Genomic DNA, 17,127 nt, shown 5'->3' with positions numbered 1-17,127 from the left:
TGAGTACAGTTGTGTGATAGTTTGAGCATTCTTTGGCATTGCCTTTCTTTGGGATTGGGATGAAAACTGACCTTTTCCAGTCCTGCGGCCACTGCTGAATTTTCCAAATTTGCTGGCATATTGAGTGCAGCACTTTCACAGCATCATCTTTTAAGATTTGAAATAGCTCAACTAGAATTCCATCACCTCCACTAGCTTTATTCATAGACATGCTTCCTAAGGCCCACTTGACTTCGCACTCCAGGATGTCTGGCTCTAGGTGAGTGATCACACCATCGTGATTATCTGGGTCGTGAAGATCTTTTTTGTATAGTTCTGTGTATTCTTGCCACCTCTTCTTAATATCTTCCACTTCTCTTAGGTCCTTACCATTTCTGTCCTTTATTGAGCACATCTTTGCATGAAATGTTCCCTTGGTATCTCTAATTTTCTCGAAGAGATCTCTAGTCTTTCCCATTCTATTGTTTTCCTCTATTTCTTTGCATTGATTGCTAAAGAAGGCTTTCTTATCTCTCCTTGCTATTCTTTGGAACTCTGCATTCAAATGGATATATCTTTTCTTTTCTCCTTTGCCTGTCGCTTCTCTTCTTTTCGCAGATATTTGTAAGGCCTCCTCAGACAACCATTTTGCCTTTTTGCATTTCTTTTTCTTGGTGAATCTTTGGAGGATGGCAAAGATGGTGGGAGGAAATAAAAGCAGACACTTGCATAGAACTTACTATCAACTAGGTACTATTCTAAGTGTCTTTTATGTAGTGAGTGCATTTGATCCTCACTGCAGCCCTGTGACAGACGTACTGTTATTATCTCTATTTTACAGAAGAGGAAACTGAGGCATAGAGTGGTCAAACAACTTGGCAAAGGTCACTATGCTGTACTGACTTTTCAGAGGGTCTTCAGTTGACATGGAGAACAGTTGTTCACCATCCTGAATAAATTACCCTTTCTCTTTGAAGTCCACTGTCAAATCACTCTGCCCTTTCTTCCATAGTTCTCTGTCAACCTTAATGTATCAAGTTGTTCAAGGTCTGCCCTGACCTTAATCTCCCCAGTATCTCCAGTCTGCCTACCATGATGAGTACAGAATTGCCTACAAGTCTAGTAGGAGCCTGGGCTTCCCAGGTGGCATAGTGGTAAAGAATCCACCTGCCAATGCGGGAGATATAAGATACATGGGCTTGATCCCTGGGTCAGGAAGATCCCCTGGAGGAGGGTACGGCCACCCACTCTAGTATTCTTGCCTGGAGAATCCCATGGACAGAGGAGCCTGGTGGGCTATAGTCCTTAAGGTTGCAAAGAGTTGGACACAACTGAAGCAACTTAGCATGCATGCACACTAGTAGGGACCTAACTTTTAAAAAAGAAGCATACCTACCTGTGATGGTTGAGAGTTCAAACTCCTGTGTAAATTTCTACACATAGCATATGAGACCCTTCATGGCCTGGCCCCAGCCTGAATTGCCAGTCTTATTTCCTATCATACCCTGAGCCCCATCCCAGGCATTCTTTGCTCTAGGACACACTCCACTCTTTCAAGACCCTGAGCCTTTGCACATGCCTATATCCTCTTTCCTACTGCCCTTAATTCAACAGACTAAGCACTTACTGTGTGCTAAGATTATGCAAGTAATTACCACACAGTTTGATAAGAACTCTAATCAACACATACTACTACAATATCCGGTAGGAATTCAGAATGGGGGGAGGACTTGTTCTTTCTGAGGGGTTGGGGGGAGGGGGCAAGGAGAAGAGAGTTGACGTTTTCATATAGGAACTGACCTTTGAGCTGAGTCTTCAATGATTTTAGGAGTCTGCTAGTCAAGGAAGGGGGAGGAAATCTCCAAATGATCTTTGGCTTCTCAGTCTCACCACACTCAGACATCAAGTCCTGGCATCAATCCTGCATCCAAAGAGTCTCTTACATTTGTGTCCTCTTATTCCTCCTGCCGTTGTCCAAGTCCCACAGGCCCCACTTGGGCTATTGCTACAGTCCCATTGCCAGTCATTCTTCCCCTCATTTTTCCAACTACCAATCCACTGTCTCTGCAGCTGCCAGAGTGAGCTCCCACACTGCAAATCTGAAGTGGCACTCCCCTACTCAAAACTCAACTCTAGAACAGTCTTAATGCCTTATAGTGACGTACAAGGCCCATTATTAACAGGTCACAGTTTATCTGTCCTACCTCCCCTCTAGCCATTTCCCTTCTCAAATCCTTCATAGCAGATTGTTTCTCTAACTCTGAAGACAACACCATACCCTTTCAGATATCTGTATGGTTTCTGCCCGCTTTATTCTCCCTCCCTAAAGTGCCCCAATTATTTCCCCACCTGACAGGTTCAGACTGGGCTAGTCCAGAAATCAAAGGGAGCCTAGCTTGGTGGGCTTTTATAGCCCCTTCTCTCTCACAGGTCAGGTCTGGAATTTAAGTATTGTGGAATCAGTAAATGGAGCAAGCATTCCCCTCTAGCCACCACTGTGTGCACCCAGGCTATCTGATTGGGCATCTGAATCAGTTCATGGTTGCCATGCCAATTCTCTATGGAGACTGCAGCCTGCTTTGAAATCCCAACTCAGCTGGCTGGGGCCTTGACTACTATCCTAGTTCAACCAGTCCCTTCATCCAGAAGCTGACTCTGTTCCTTTGCCCCCAGCTCCTGGTATCTCTGCACACACAGATGCTCTAAAAAGACCAGAAATGTGTCTAAGAAGTACTAGTACCATGAGAGAGAATGCCAGAAGCTTGTTACCAAGCCTTTTCTACCCTCAGATCACACCCCTTGAATATTTACCCTTAAATGGATCATGCTCAAAAGAAGTTTGTGACATCTCCTGGACTTTGCTGTTTAGACTGCTGTCCATTTCCTGGGGCAACCCTACATTGCCAAGTTCCTTCCACTAGCTCCAACCTGGCTGAACCAGCCTCACTCCTTCCTGGTTCATCGAGTTCTAGCTTGCCCTAAGGCTGTGGTCTCAGTGGTGATGATACTATCATCCTTTACTTTTACAGTGTATAACCAGCTTTTGAACATACCTTGTTTGAGTCTCACAAAAGCTCTGTGAAAGAGGTAGAGAGCCTTCTATTTCAGATGAGGAAGCTGAGACTCAGAGAGGATAAGTATGAAGTTTCCAGGGGCTAGAAGTAGGTTTCCTAATTTCATTGCCATCTTCACTACTACAGTTGCTCTACTGGGTGTCTTACTTGCCTCCTGTATAAGAAACCCTTACATGTTTGTGACATAACCTCAAATAAAAAAGTCAGTCCTAGGGTTAGCCTGCTGTACCTGCCTCCCTCTTTGCTATATATATTATGTACACTAGCTCCCCTCAAACTTCCTTTGGCCTGCTCCCACCTTCCCAGGTACTCAGTGGTAAAGAATCCACCTGCCAGTGCACAAGATGTGGGTTTGATTCCTGGGTCGGGAAGATCCCCTAGAGGAAGAAATGGCAACCCACTCCAGTATTCTTGCCAGGAAAATCCTATGGGTAGAAGAGCCTGGCAGGCTACAGTCCGTGGGGTCACAAAGAGTCAGACACAACTGAGCAGCTGAGCACACGTGCATGCGCCTGTTTCACAGCACACGAGAGGAAGTGTCCTTTTGTCTGAACACCCAGCCCAGCAGCTTTATTGTCCCACCACTGCCCCCTGGAGAGCAAAGTCTTGATCTGGAGATGGAACCCCTTTCCAAGGGGAATTCTTAGAATCTGAAGAGAAACCGGATTTCTCAGGTGATAGATTTAACATTTCTCAACGTGGGAAGAGTATGAAGTTCCTTTGTTGAACCAGGATGGAATTTTAAAAAGAAAAACTTTCTTTGGTCTTTTGGACAAAAGAGAGGTGCTGTTGTTTGCTGTGCTGTGTTGTGGAGGGAGGGAGAATGTATTTCAATACGAACAGAAATCTCCACTCACCGTGAGGGGATGGGGACCTCTCCTCTGACAGTAGCTGTTAGTTTACTAAGGAAGGAGATTTCTCGCAGGAAAGAAATGTCTCTCTTTTAAGAGAGGAGGAAACTCTCTTTCAGGATTGCAGAGTGTGTGGGAAAGGAATACTTGTGCACTCCTTTCTTTTCTAAAGGAGAAAGAAACCTCCTTGAATGAGGAACCCTCCCAGGGTTTCTGTCTGAAGGAAAAAGACTGTTTCTAGAGAACAATTCTGATAAGATTAGGCCTGATTTTCTATTCCTTTCTGACATACTTCCCACAGGGAGTCAGCATTCTCTGAAAGGGAGTAGCAAATAATTTTTTCTGTTAAGAGGTAGGGAAGTTGAAGGGAGAAACCCACTGTGGGGGAAACTTTTATTCCTAGGGGCCATTGGTAAGGGCAGTGACTCTGCAACAGGGAGCCCTCATGAGACTGGGGGAGGCTTTGGGGAATCCATGGAGCCCAGAGTGTCAAAGGAAGCTTAGAAAGGTTCTGGGCCAGCCCTTGTTTGCTCATGAGAAAGCTGAAGCTTGCAGAAGGGAATACCTTGCTACTAAGTGACAGAACCAAGACTCGAACCCAGCTTTATCAAGTGCCAGCCTGGGGCTCTTCTCACCACAGCCCAGGGAAAGAGGGGAGGTGCCTGCTGCTTGGGTGAGTGATGCTGAGGAAACTGCTGCTGTGAAATACTTAACCTGTGTTAGAGACATCTCTGTGGTGGGAGGCATTGATTCCTGAGGGAAGGAAACTGGGGAGAAGGGTAGAATTAGGGCTACATCTTAGAAAAGGGGTCAGAGTCACTGTGCAATCCAGTGGGTGGCTTGGAGACCATCCATAGGCAGTGAAGGCTGAGTTTTGAGGGAGGACAGGCCATATTTCCTCCCAGGAGTGCAGGGGACAGGCCTCACCAAGGAGATGTATGCTACTCTCTCAGACTTGTGAACTTTCTCCATCACCTCCTGTCTCTCCAGAGGGAGTTGTCATTTTAATCTTTTTAAAATCAGAGGAAGGGGCCCAAGGAAACTTTTTGAGGGCATGTAGATGTTTTATAATAGATTGTGGTCATGTTTACAAGACTGCACAAAATTACCCAAACTCAATAAACTACATACTTAAAATGGATGAAAAAAATCAATCAGAGAAAGGGATGAGTGGATTAGAGTCCAATAAAGCTGTTATTTTAAAATGGGGGCAAAAGAACCCATACCAAACAAAACACAGGAGAGAATGGCTCTGGGCCTGGTTGTGCCTGGCTGGTGGGGTAGTGGGGTATATGCGGCAGTCCCTCCTTGGCAGTTTCAGCTACTCAAATTGCTCTCTTTCTTTTCCCATTTCTTTCTTGATCAGCAAAAAGCCAAGGCCAGCTCATCCAGGGGGTGGTCAGAGATTGCAGGAGAAAGAACTTCACAAACACACAAGCCACCTCTTCGTTTACTGTAAAATCCTGTTTAATGTGTAACATTTCAGGCAGAGAGAGGCCTTGAGGACTAGAGGCAAAGGCAACCCTGACCAACCCCCACTCCAACTTATCTGCCTGCTTCTCCCTCCCTAGCTCCTCCACCCCAGACATGTCCTCCTTTTCCTCAGGGCCGGCAAGCACTGTTCCTCCTTTTCTTTCGTTTGCTACCCTCCCTTCCCCACCCACACGTCCACAGCACCCTCCCTCCACTCCACTTGCCCACATCCCTCCCCACCGATGTGACTCCAGAAATAGGGTATCTGACAGCACGGGGTTAAGATTAGTTTCATAATTGGAGATGTTGTCAGAGCATCCCACCTCTGGTCCCCAGTGGTCCCAGGGAGAGGGAGAGGGAAGAGGAAGGGGTGCAGGCAACGAGAGCTGCCTGCACCCCCAATAGCCTTGAGTACTGGCGTGGGTGGCCTCCAGCTCCCCACACCTTCAGGCCCTGAGGCAGAAGGCCCTGAGGAGGAAGAGAAGTAGGGAGGGAAGGAAAGTTTTGATGGAGCAACCTCTAGCAGGTAGAGGCCTGCGCGCCGACAGGGGAGAAGGAGGGGCAGGCCTGGGGCAGGACAGGGGTGGGGGGCAGGATGGGAGGTTGCCTGGTCTGTGGCATCAGCAGGCCGAGCAGCGGTCACTCTTCTCAGCCAGCCCAGCCCCGGTGCCAGGGCTGCGGCGCAGTATGTCTTTCAGGGAGCCGTCCTGCTCACTCAGCAGCTTGTTGATCTCATTCTGCTTGTATTCAGGTGAGAGGCGATGGCCGAAGCCCCCCGAGCCCTTGCGGGAGGGTGGATTGGAGCGGCGCTGGGCTCGGCGGGCACAGGCCCGGAAGATGAGGTACACCACCTCGGCCACGTTGAGGATGATGCAGATGCCTGAGGCGGCCAGCATGAAGACCGTGAAGATGGTTTTCTCCGTGGGGCGGGACACGAAGCAGTCCACTGTGTTGGGGCAGGGGTAGGCATCACACTTGACCAGCCGCACCATGGCGTAGCCAGGATAGAGCAGATAAAAGACATACATGAAAGCGGCCTCGAACAGCAGCCGGAAGACCACGCTGATCACATAGGTCCACCACAGTGTCCCTGAGATGTGGACCTTGTGCCTCTTCACCTCCTCCAGGTGCAGGGGGTCGCCGTGGCCCTCAAGTCGAAGCATTTTCTTTTCAATGTGCTGCTGGTGTGCCACGTGCATGGCCACGAGGAGAGCTGGGGTGGACACCAAGATGAGCTGCAGAGACCACAGACGCACGTGGGAAATGGGGAAAAAGTGGTCGTAGCAGACACTATTGCAGCCAGGCTGGAGGGTGTTGCAGATGAAGGAAGACTTCTCATCACCCCACACGCTCTCGGCAGCCACCACCAGCACCATGATTCTGAAGATGAAGATGACAGAGAGCCATACTCGGCCAATGGCAGTAGAATGCCGATTCACGCCACTGAGCAAGGTGTACAAACCCGTCCAGTTCATCCTGCTTCATTCACACCTGCAAAACATGAGCCACAGCACAAGCTGTCAGAAAGCTAGGGTGGAAAGCCAGGCTCCATAACACTGCCTGACACCTCCCCCAACCCTCCCAAGAGCCAGTGACAAGAAAGGAAGAAGGAGAGTCATAGCTTTCCTCACCACCCCCTCTCCCTTGCCAGCCTCTCCTTCTCTTTCTTTTCCTCCTCACTCATTCACTTGATGACTTGACCTCCCTGAGCCCCATCTCTCTTCTCCACCTTCATCCATCATTCTCTCCTCTCCTGCCCTTCCTTGCCAGGCCCATCTTGTTCTGCCATCAGCCATCCTCTTTAGCTTCCCCTCCCCCAGTTCCTTAAGTCTGGACCTGGGCTAAACCCAACAAAGCCCCGTTACCTTGGGGAGCGCCTATCCCTGAGGCCACCCAGACAGGTCCCCTATGGTCTCATGTCTATGCAGGGGGAGTGGTCCCTGGGTTCGCGCCTGCGTCCCAATTCATCACCGCCCGGTGCTGGGGAGTCATATGCTGCTTTATACCCAGTGTCTGCACAATGGGACCTTTGTGGGGCTCTGAACAACGCCCTTTAGAATTCAGATCAAACGCCCTGACTTCCGCCCACCCTACACACAGAGCACTTGTGTCCCAGCGCCGGACACCCAGCCTGCACCCACCTGTTCTGTGCCCGCCCGGTCCATCGCCGCACCCACCCCATAGCCCCACCAGAAGAATGGCCACAGCGGGGGGGAAGATGGAACAAGGACAGGTGCATGTAAGATGGGACCCAGGGGAACCAGAAGCCTCTGGCCTAAGGCACTCTCCCATGACTCTACTAGAAACTTAGATTCAGCAGGATTTTTTCCTGGCTTAAATCCCCTCCAAGATATGGGTGAGCCTGAGGTTAGGAAAAGGAGCTCACTTTTATCAAGCTAGGAACTGTGCTAAGTATTTTCCCATACATTCTTTCTTTTGACCCACTTAGCAAGCCTCTAAGGACCCCAGTCTTGCCAGCTGAGGAAGCTGAAGCTCAGATAAGTTAAGTAACTCACTTAAGGTCACACAGCTGAAGTGTCTGAGTAGGATGAAACACAAAAGTGTCTGAAGCAGAATTCTAAGCTCTTTGCTCGGTACAGTCTTTGTGCTTTTGCAGATGGTGTTCCCCGAAGTGTAGGCTAGCTGTTAATGATGACAACAGCAGCAACAGAAGCAAAGGCTACCCATAAAAACACAAGAAACAAGGAAGTTGCTAACCTGTGAGTGCAGTCCTATCCCAAAATCACAGAGCAAAGCCTGACCATCTCTCCTTGAGCCGGTACAGAGGATGGCCAAGTGAAGACAAGCCAGAAGGAAAAAGCAAAAGTTAACCAAGCAAACAGAAGAAGTTTAGGAGATGGAAAAGATAAGAGCCACCTAGCTTTGGGGTTTTTTGTTTTTTATCTACTATGACTTTGGGGTAAGTTACCAAACCTCTGAGTCTGTGTGCGCATCTATAAATGAGGTTCATACCCAGTGTTATTGTGAGGTTCAATGAAGCAACATGTAAAAGTTCTTAGCCCAGCTCCAGTTTCATGGTTGGTGATCAAGGGAAGTAAAACCTTATCAGGAAGAGAAAACAATGTGACTTGGGGGGAACTAAGTGGTTTGCCAAACCCAATATCCCTCTTTATTTCTTCCCAATGCTGCTGTTGACCTATAGTGTCTGTCTGAAACAGAACAGACCATTCCGTTGCTGCCCTGGCCCCGGGTCAAGTATACATTTTAACTCCTGGTTTCCTGAGCTTGCCAGTTGCTCTAGGGAAGAAATTCCCCTCTGTCTCTTAGGCAAGGGGAGAAGGCTTCCTTCTACCTCCCACCTTGTCTGCCATTAAGTTGCAAGGAGATCATGCTGCAAGCCAGAAACTGGCTGTGAGAACACAAGGCCTGAACTTTGTGGCAAGTTCTGGGTGGTCCTCTCTGTTGTAGGGGGAAGGGAGAGGGTATTAGTAGCTAGAAAAATTTGTTGTTATTTAGTCATTAAGTAATGATGGACTCTTTTGTGACTCCATGGACTATAGCCAGCCACGGGCTGGGTTTCTCTGTCCATGGGTTTTTCCAGGCAAGAATACTGGAGCAGGTTGCCATTTTCTTCTCAGGGGATCATCCCAGCCTACAAATTGAACCCGGGTCTCTTGCATCTCCTGCATTGGCAGCCGGATTCTTTACCACTGAGCCACCAGGGAAGCCCAGGAAAAGTTGGGGGAGCGGAATGAAAGAAACTAAGGGGTAAAGGGATAGTCTGTACAAGGTTTCTTCATGCAGCTTAAAAAAAAAAAAAGCCTCAGTCAGTTCATGCTGTGGGCCTAAACCAGTGCGGGAAAAGCAGGAACACAGGTGCCCTTTCTCCCAAGCCTGGGATTTTGAAGGCAGAGCTGGTACAGGAGGTACAATGGAAAGAAATGCTTCATCCAATGAGACCTGTTAGAGTCAAAATAGGTGGTGGAGGAGCATATTGTTAAGAATAACCATCTCCCAAGTCCCTGCTCTGTGCCAGGCCCTTGCATACCATCTCCTGTAAACCTCAAAACAACCCTGAGAGGTAGGTGTTATTTGTAACCCTCATGTCACAGATGAGAAAACTGAGGTAGAGAAAGGTGAAGGAACTTATCTCAGTGTCACAAGGTTCATGTGGTGAGTACAAGCCAGAGCTGGGATTTTTGAGCCAGATCAAGCTGACTCCCTGGTGGCTCAGTGGTAAAGTCTGCCTGCAGTACAGGAGATGCAGGAGGTGCAGGTTTGATCCCTGGGTCAGGAAGATCCCCTGGAGAAGGGAACGGCAACCCACTCCAGAATTCTTGCCTGGAGAATCCCATGGACAGAGGAGCCTGGCAGGTTACAGCCCACAGGGTCACAAAGAGACACAACTTAGCGACTAATGCACATGCACACAGACACGCGCACACACACACACACACACACACACACACAGATACACACAAACACAAGCTGACTCCAGAGTCCATGTTTTTTCCCAGAAGCTTTGCTGCCTCAGATACAATTATCATTTTTCTTTCTGAGTGCTTTTAAGAAATAGCGAGATTGAAGATTTGTCTGACTTTTATTCTCCTCTAGCCCTTCTCTTCTTTCCTGTAACTGACAACTCTTCTCCTCTCCTCCCTTCCCAGGGCTTTCAGTTGCTTCCAGATTTGTTCTGTTTCCTTGTCCTTACCTTTCTCTGGCTGCTTCCTCAAACCCCAAAGTGAACTTCAGCTGTTCTCTTCTCTCTGTCGTTTAGGGATGTCTCACAGCCAGCCTGGCCACCCCTGAGTTTCTAGGTTCTTATAGCTCTCCACCTCCCATCTTCTTGAGCCCTCTGGGACATAGCCAGGAGCTCCCTTTGGAGCCCCTAAGGACCCTTGTGTGAGCACTGATATCTCAATTTTTGCTCTCCCTTTGGAAAGAGCTGATCCCTATGTCAACATCAGTACCTCAAGGGTTTCATTTCAAAAACATTCATGGGAGTCACCTGATTTTGAAATCCAAACTGTTTTTGTGACTTTGGGTTAAAGTCCAGGTGTTGATATGCTCTGTGTTGCTCCAGGCATGTTTGGCTCCTATGTTTAATTAGACAAGATTTCTCTGACCCTGTCTGGCTCTGGCCTTGTCCTCAGATCCAGATTTGCCCAAGCACTCAAGCACAGGTCAAAATCAGGAGATTGTCCTTAGTCCCTCCAACTAATATTATACCCACTTCTCAGACAGAGAAGGTGAGGCTCAAAGAAGTTAAACAACTTACCTCAATGACAACTGCACTTCTGCTAAATGGTAGAGTCAAATTTCAAATTTGTTTTCCTCTGACCTCAAAGTATTTGTACCTTGGCAGCCTCTCTTCCTTTAAGGACACTGCATTCTGAGATATTTAGATCTCAGAACTCAAAAACTGTTCTCAGCATTCCTTTCCACATGTGCCTGCATGTGTGGGTATGCATGTATACACACACGTTCAAGTCTCTCTCTTTCTGCTCCTACCTCTTTCCTGTCCCTCCTTCTAACTATGGGAAATCCTTGTATCTTTTTGGTTTGGGAAAGAGGGGCCTGGCTTGGCTAAATGAGGTTATACTCAACCTCAGACTCCATACTCCCTCCCCCATTTCACAGGCAGCCTCTGGCAGGAAAGGACAGGGGGCTTTTTTTCAGATTTTCTTCTGAGTTTCCAGCTGCCTTCATCAGTTTGGTGCGGCTAAGACCAAACCCCTCCATCCCTCTTCCTCTTCAGCCGCTTCCCTTCCCCGCCTCCAGCCTGTGGTCCCACGGCACCTCAGTCACAGCACTGTTCCCTCCACACCGTCGCATGTATCCTGTGGCCAGGCTTGGGTCAGGGCCAGTCTAACTCATTCCAGTTTTCTCCTTCTCTCGCTCTGCCATGATCTTTCCACAGAGCTCCTGGTAATATCAGCTCCTTTCCTCACTGTTTCGACTATACCCTTTTACTCCTCCATCAACTCTCTGACTTCCTGTTGCTCTCTACTTGGGCTTATTATAGCAGCCACAACTTAGGGAATACCTATTCTGTGCTAGGAGTAGTCTGTTCCTTAACTCTTATCCTCACAACAAACCTGTGAGCTGTGAGTTATTGTCTTCAGTTCACAGACAAGGCAATGGAGACTCAAAGAAGCTGAGTAATTTATCACACAGCTGGTAAGCCAGTGCTGGAACTCAGATTAGGGCTCATGCTGGCCCCTCATCAAAGCCGGGGTCCCGTCCCCATTGCTCTGCTGCATCCTCCTCTATACTTCTCTCCATTCAAACCCATCTTGTCTCTATTCTCCTCTCGTCATCTCATTTTCTAAGTCCATGCATTCTGCCGTGCCATTCCCAACAGCTGGAACAACTTTCAAACAACTAGGGGACTACCCATCCTTCAGATCTCCCAGTCATCAGTTACTCCAAGCTCAGCTTGAGTCTCCCTGCCTCCCTCAAGAAAATGGAAATGCATGCTCCCAAACCTTGGCCCGGCTGGCTGGTCCTCTGTGCCTACCGAGTGTGCTGTATTCATCCGCCCGCAGCCCCTATGTTGGTGGCACGCCTGGTTAGCCTTCTAATCAGGGAAGGAAAACAGCACCTGGCAGTGCCCAGCGGCCCCCGCTGAACCCTAACCCTGTGTGGCAGGAAATGTCTTAAAGATATAAACTTAGACACCCTGAGCCTGGGGGCCCCCTCCAGTCTTTCTGGGTATTTGACCCTGTGGGGATGAGGGTGATTCTTGCCTGGGCAAAAAAGAGTGAGAGCAGAAGCAACACTGAGCCTGGGAAAAGGATGAGTTGGGGGCTACAGAGAGAGACTAAGCAAGCCTGGCATCTGGGTAGGAGGTGCCTCAGTCCAGCTCAGAGGGAAACACAGAAGGGATCTAAGTGGCTGAATGCTGAGCCCAGGAGAAGGCAAGACCCAAGCCTCTCCCCAACCCCCACTTCTGCCCTCCTGGGCCACACCAGCCCCTGGGCCCACGTCCCTCAGCCCGCAGCTTCCTCACCTGGCTGCTGCTGCCCTTTCCCAGGGAATGTCTGCAGGCGTGTCTGCACTATGTCACTAGGTACTGTCAGCCCAGTCCAGGGGAGGGACAAAGAGCCCAGGGCTGGAGCCAGATATGGCCCACAGCCCAAGAGGAACAAGACAAACATTAACCAGCTCTACCTCCTCCCTCACACAATCATTAAATAAGATTGATCCCCTGAACTCCCGGTAACTTTGGAGAGACAAATCACATAGCCTGAAGTTACTGCCCCATCCCAGAGGAAGAGAGGCATCTTCGTCACCCACGTATGCATGTTTAGCCCAATCTGGGAGACGGAACTGGACCTGGGCCTCAGCCTTCAGCCTTCCCTCACCCACTGGCCATAGGTAGATCCGGTGTGTGGACGAGCTACAGAGAGGGCTCCTGCACTGGGTGCCATCCCTTCCAGCTCCCAGCCTTGAAAATGCTGACTGTGGGGAGAGAAAAAACAGCTATGGGCAATGACTACTGGCCCCTTGAGGCCAAAGTGAGAGACAGCAGGGCTTCCCCCACACGGCAGTACCGGGGTTCTCTTGGGCTCTCTGCTTATTGCCCATGCCCTAAGTGGCTAGGAATGGACCAAAGCGTTTCCAGTCCCATCCCACAACCCCAAACCTCTTCCAAATTGTCTTCTACCTTCGGGGCCAAGGCAGTTGAGCCACAAAATGTACCGTGCGCAGCAACAGATCTTGGCAATCATTAAGGTAAACAAAGAATGTCAACCATTAACTGAGAGATAAGTCCAGCTTGAAGGACAGTTTACCTGAAGACCCTGCTAATTCTGTGGCCTGGATGGCAGTGAAGAAATAACTGAAGTCAGCTTCACTGGTTCCCTGCCTTCTCTTCACTCCAGCCTGAGCTCACTGCCAGGATGAGAGCCAGAACCCCAGCTTCCCTTGGCCATACCCGGGCATATAGGTACATCAACTGATAAGTCTTTGCTGGACACCTGTTGAGTACCCACCCAGTACTGGTTACATGCCAGGGGCAGATGGAAAAAGAGGGGAAAACATTCTAGCTATTCTTAAGGAATTTATCAGCTTCCTGAGGAAATGAGACTACAACTCAAAAGTTGCCAGGAAAATGTCAGTGTATGCTCAGTTATGTGGTTCTAACTTAGACTGCTGAGGGAGTTGGAAGAAGGGGAAGTGAAGTGAAAGTCGCTCAGTCGCTCTTTGCGACCCCATGGACTATACAGTCTATGGAATTCTCCAGTCCAAAATACTGGAGTGGGTAGCCTTTCCCTTCTCCAGGGGATCTTCCCAACCCAGGAATCAAACCCAGGTCTCCCACATTGCAGGCAGATTCTTTACCAGCTGAGCCACAAGGGGAAGATGAAGATAAATTGAGATAATCAGGGAAGGCTTCCTGGAAGAGGTAAAGCTTGAGTGGAAAAGTGAAGGATGGGTGGGAATTGGAAAGGGGAAGGGTAGGGCTAGCTTTCCAGGGAAGAGGAACACTGAGTAAAGGTACAAAGGTAGGAATGAGTGGCACATGACTGGGAGACAGAAAGGAGGCAAGACTGTGTTGGGTGGCTGTGGATGATACCAGCAGTCAGGTAAAGGGCTTAGAGCAGGAAGGCTATTGAAAGTCAGGTAGGGAATTCCTTCAGTGAGTGTCTGGTAAACTTATAAGGCAAAACCAAGCTTGACACCATGAGGGCAGGCTGAATGCCATTCTTCGGTACTTGGCAGTTCATGCTGAGCATGCAGGTTGGAGTGGATAAAGAGGACTAGCATTTCTGGAGTACTTAATGGGTGAAAGGCAGTGTTCAAAGTATTTTGCAAGTATTACTTGGATCCTCAAAATAGCTGTCTGCAGAAGGTGTTATTAATATTCCCATGTTACAGGGGAATTAAGGCATACAGAAGTTAAGTGACATGAGTGAGGTCACTCAACCAGCAAGTGACAAAGCAAGATTTGAACCCAGGCAGTCTTGTGCCAGAGGCTGTTTAACCACAGCATCAGAGCTGATGAGCTCTACAGGTTCCATGGAGAATCTGAGTGAGAACTGGTCCTTAACTGTAGAAGGTTCAAAACTAGCTGGAGAGATAAGTATATGCCCGAGTACCTACAACAAGGGATTATGTCCTGAATGACCTGTGTAGATACGAGGGGCCAGAAGGCATTCAGATGTAGGATTAAAAGGTACTTATTATAGGAAGAGACAGAGTTGGATGTAGATCATAAAGGAGATGGAGAGGCCAGGCATTCCAGGTGACAGGAAGCTGTGAGATGTGTTTAGGGAACGGTGGGCAGACCTGTTTGACCAGAAGAGAAAGCTCCTATAACAGAGCTCCTAGGAAGGGAAAATACAGGTCAATATCAGTGTGTACTCATTGTTTCTTAGAGTTCTGGCAGGGTTTCTCTAAGTGCTTGTAGTTCTAGGCTACAGGAAGTCTTTTAGAGTAGCTTGTAGTGGTATAAAAAATACTGTTGCTAGAATTGACTTGTCCTCTGCCTGTTTATTGCTGCTTGAACACATCTTCTGGAAAGGGGGAGAGGAGAGAGCATGGGAGGGGAGGAAAATGGAGAGGAGAGGAGGAAAACTACTACAGTGAGCAGTGCAAATCCATTTGCTCCTGGTAAGCAGCTAAAATCAGCGTCTGCCTTGAATCCTAAGCAGCCTTTCTTCTCACAATGGACGTTTGGGGGGAATATTAAAAAAAATCTTTTTTACATCAGCCTGTTTACTTCCTCAGATTCACTCAGGAAGATCTTTATTAGATCTTAAAATATACAAGATAATAGGTCTTAAACATAAGCCTGCTGTCTCCAGCATGGCTCAGATATTAGTCCAAACAAGGGCTTTCCTGTTCTGTCCCACCCAGGACCAGGACAGTTGCTGGAAGAAATTGATCACTTTATTTCAGAGCACATTTCTCCAGCAACATCGTCAGAGTTCAGAGGTTCTAAACTCATAAACAGAATCGGAAAGCCAGTGGGAGATCTGCTCATTACATCCCGGAACAGCGCCGGCTGCCTCAGCCCAGTGATCTGAAGGCTTCCCTGGATGGTCTGCAGCAGCGCTGCCTCGCATGTGGAGTCCATCATCAAGCCTGTCCCTGGGCCTCATTACCAAACAAAATGTGGCATTTTCTATGGCTTTGATCAATGAGACAGCACTGCTGTATGGCTCAGAAATCAAAGGAGACAGCTTCCCATATAAATGTTGCTTAAGACACACAGGCCAAAAAGATCTTCCCAAATGGGTCCATAGGATTAAGGAAATGGCTAACCCTGAAAATCTGCAGAACATTTCAAAAGTTCCCACCCCAGCTCAGGTTGTGGAAGGTTATGCAAACTGTTTACAGTAAGGGCTGCTAGGGAAAGATGAAAGTTGTCCTGTATTCATAATTGCTCTTGGTTGTCACAAATCCTTTTTATTTATTTTTGAATTATCTACTTATTTATTTGGCTGCACCAGGTCTTAGTTGTAGCATGCAGGATTTTCAATTTTCATTGACACCTATGGGATTTTTGGTTGTGACATGTGAACTCTTAATTGTGGCATGTAGGATCTAGTTCCCTGAGCAGGGATCAAACCTGAGCCCCCTACATTGGGAGTGTGGAGTCTTAGTCACTGGACCACCAGAGAAGTCCCCACAGATCCTTTTTAAAAGATGTAATTGTATGAATGAGTTTGTGCCTCAGGAATTCATATTCTTAGAAGAGATCAAAAAGGGAGAGTTATCAGTATTTTTCCAAGGGGATTTCTGAAGAACTGGATGCAGACAGTGCACCAATTCACTTGATGTTAAGCATATACCCTTTGCTCTTAGGACAATTTGGGAGCAGGGAACAAAGCAAAATTGCTTCAGCTCTCCCGCTCAAAAAAACCTAAAAGTGTGAAATATCCTTAAACCAGCCCCATATTGTCAGGATGGTGCACTCATTCTACCAACAGTAAAACCTGAAGGTGAGGTGGTGCTTCTTGGAGCTTTCAGATTTCCTGGGAGTAAGAGCATTAAGCAGCACCATATCTACTCCCTGCAGTTTCAAATTCTTTTTGCCCCTGCCTCCCTCATTTTTGTATTTTATTAAGACCCTGGACTTTCCTGATGGTCCAGTGGTCAAGAATCTGCCTTCTAATGCAGGGGGCACCAGTTTGATCCCTGGTCTCAGAAGATCCCAAATGCCACGGAGCAACTAAGCCTGCAAGCCACAACTCCTGAGCCAACACACTGGAACTGCTGAAGCCCACGCACCTAGCACCTGTGCTCCGCAACAAGAGAAGTCATCACAATGAGAAGCCAGGTGCACACAGCAACAATAGCCCTCCTGCTCACTGCAACTAGAGAAAGCCGACATATAGGCCCACCACAGCTAAAAAATAAAAGAATAAATCTTTTTTAAAAAGACTCAAACTCCTGGGGTTTAGGAATGGTCCTATATTTCACTGATGTCTGATCACTGCACCAACGGAGAGTATGCTTGTAAAAGACCCCAGGAAATTCCACATCATTTCAGGTAGCCAAGTGAAACAAGCATAATGAGAAACTGGAACTGTTGGGCTCCTATCTTAATGTTACAGCTTGATGTCCATTTCCTGATCATTCTGCTTTGAGGTACAGCAGAGCAGGGGGAGAAAATTCCCAGGTTGCATCCAATCCCAAGGGTAGAAGTCGTGTGATAGGGGTGAGGAATCAGAGAGGAGTCCAGGTTGTAGCCAAAAAAAAAAAAAAAATGGGGCCACATGTCAAGTATGAAGGGTGAAGCAAAAAGGACACAGAAGAATTTAGCTAGTTCTGCTAAT

The 17,127-nt window shown here is 48.1% G+C and overlaps 1 protein-coding gene across 9 annotated transcripts in view; it reads right to left on the bottom strand.

Moving 5' to 3' along the window:
• Positions 1-5,349: 5,349 nt before the first annotated feature.
• GJB1 (gap junction protein beta 1) overlaps positions 5,350-17,127 on the bottom strand; it is a 26,751-nt gene continuing 14,973 nt past the window's right edge. For 2 of the 9 annotated variants that reach the window (XM_060408158.1, XM_060408157.1), the window contains exon 2: positions 5,350-6,868. In XM_060408158.1, the coding sequence (XP_060264141.1) occupies positions 5,998-6,852 (855 nt within the window). In that variant the 5' untranslated portion in view covers positions 6,853-6,868 and the 3' untranslated portion in view covers positions 5,350-5,997. Of the gene's footprint in view, positions 6,869-7,242; positions 7,296-7,893; positions 8,058-8,350; positions 8,440-10,049; positions 12,384-17,127 lie in introns of those variants that run through there. The other 7 variants (XM_042241973.1, XM_042241976.1, XM_042241975.1 and 4 more) reach the window with 7 other exon arrangements.

Source organism: Ovis aries, chromosome X (assembly GCF_016772045.2).
Source record: "Ovis aries strain OAR_USU_Benz2616 breed Rambouillet chromosome X, ARS-UI_Ramb_v3.0, whole genome shotgun sequence".
Taxonomy (NCBI): domain Eukaryota; kingdom Metazoa; phylum Chordata; class Mammalia; order Artiodactyla; family Bovidae; genus Ovis; species Ovis aries.
Note: the sequence above shows the minus strand (reverse complement) of the source record. Positions and strands in the feature narration are given on the sequence as shown.